Raw genomic sequence first — 1,614 nt, forward strand, 5'->3', positions numbered from 1 at the left:
TCCCTCTTAGGCACCTGCCTGCCTTCCCCCTGCTTTTTAGCTCCAGCCATGGCCCTGTTTTGGGGATGGCTCTGCCCATAGGGACCTTCAGTTCCTGTTCCCCGGGCTGGGGATTGAAGCTGCAGCCTTGAGCGAGGACGGCTCTGCCTGGCACAGCGGGGATTTTGGGGCTCTGAGAAGCGCCGTGCGGGCACCACCAGCCGAATGCTGATCGGCAGAGCCGCCCACCCGCGGCGGTGCAGGGATGTGGGGGATCCAGCACGGGCGGCCCCGGCTTTCCGGGTGCAGCGCGTGACGGTGGCGGGCAGGTTTGGGTGCCTGCCAGGCCCCGCAGGTCCCTGCTGCCTGCCTGCCTCCCCCGCTCCCCTCCACTAATCACCTCGTCATCGGGGCGAGCTGCATCCCAGCTGGGATGGGGGGGTTGCCATGGTGAAGGAGGATGCTGGTTGCCTAGCGACATCCATCCCTTCGCCCACCCGCCCTGGACCAATTTGGCATGCGTGGTCCCCTCTCCATCGCTGGCTGTGTGCCTCTGGGGAGGTGCTGGCTGGTGGGGGTCCCCGCGGAGCCCCCAGAGGGGCTGGCCAGGGCACGGTGGGAGCGACAGGGGGTTTCCCATCAGCTGGGAATGGTTTCCAAGGAACAGTCTCCATGACGGCCCCATCACATTCTGGCGGCTCATTGATTTGCTGCTGCTGGTGCTCCGGCGTCCTCCCCCAGCCTGGTGCCTGCTGGGCTGGTGGCTCACGCAGCCAGGCACGTGAGTGGACCCGGGTCCTCACTGGGGCACAGGGTTGTCCCCAAACCTGGTCAGTAGCTGGCAGGGTTGTGAGGGGACAGGGATGGGTGAGCAAGTCGCTGTGAGACTGCGGTGGCTTGCAGCACAGCAGTCAGTGGGTCCCTGTACCAAGTGACTGTTCTGTCCCCAGACTTGGGACCCTTCCCCATAGCTGCCACCAAGGGCTGGGGAATAGGCCCTGCCCCACATCCTGTCTGCCTTGCCTGGCAGCCTGGCCCTTGGTGCTGTTGATGGACAAGGGGTTTGGGTGGCTGTGTGCTAGTTTGGGGACACCAAGCTGGACCCTTGGACATGCCCTGACCTCACTGTAAGCAGGATGGGGAGGTGGGGGGGCTGCCTCACACTCCTCCTGACTTTGGCTCACCCATGCTGTCTCCCCAGGGCCCTCTACACATACGAGGATGGCTCCGATGACCTGAAGCTGGCAGCGTCGGGAGGTAAGGTCCTCTGTCCCCTCCGCCAGCTCGGCTGTGCTGGTGTTTTCCCTGTCACCCGTTCCTGGTGCTGGGTGGACGTGGGCTGACGGTGCTGTGCCAGGTGGAGGTTTGCTGGAGCTCTCTGGCCACTTTGAGATTCAGAAGGTGATGTATGGCTTCTGCAGCGTCAAGGACCCCCAGGCTGTGCTCCCCAAATATGTCCTCGTCAACTGGGTGAGTGTGGGGGGCCATGCTGAGGGGGCCTGTGCCATGCCCATGGGGATATGGATGGGTGTGAGGGAGCTGGCAGTGGCCAGGGGGGTGTGGGTGCCCCACAGTCCTGCTGCTCCATTGTGGTCGGTGGGGTGGAGGTCACCCTGCTGCCCCTCTCAGCTCAGT

General features: G+C 64.4%; 1 protein-coding gene across 1 annotated transcript in view; it reads left to right on the forward strand.

Moving 5' to 3' along the window:
* The first annotated feature begins 896 nt into the window (after positions 1–896).
* Positions 897–1,614, forward strand: part of DBN1 (drebrin 1) — an 8,888-nt gene continuing 8,170 nt past the window's right edge. The window contains exons 1-3 of the mRNA XM_017728048.1: positions 897–1,106; positions 1,181–1,236; positions 1,337–1,449. Of these exons, the coding sequence (XP_017583537.1) occupies positions 1,030–1,106; positions 1,181–1,236; positions 1,337–1,449 (246 nt within the window). The 5' untranslated portion in view covers positions 897–1,029. The remainder of the gene's footprint in view (positions 1,107–1,180; positions 1,237–1,336; positions 1,450–1,614) is intronic.

The sequence above is a fragment of the Corvus brachyrhynchos genome, unplaced genomic scaffold (genome assembly GCF_000691975.1).
Source record: "Corvus brachyrhynchos isolate BGI_N302 unplaced genomic scaffold, ASM69197v1 scaffold21, whole genome shotgun sequence".
NCBI classification, from domain to species: domain Eukaryota; kingdom Metazoa; phylum Chordata; class Aves; order Passeriformes; family Corvidae; genus Corvus; species Corvus brachyrhynchos.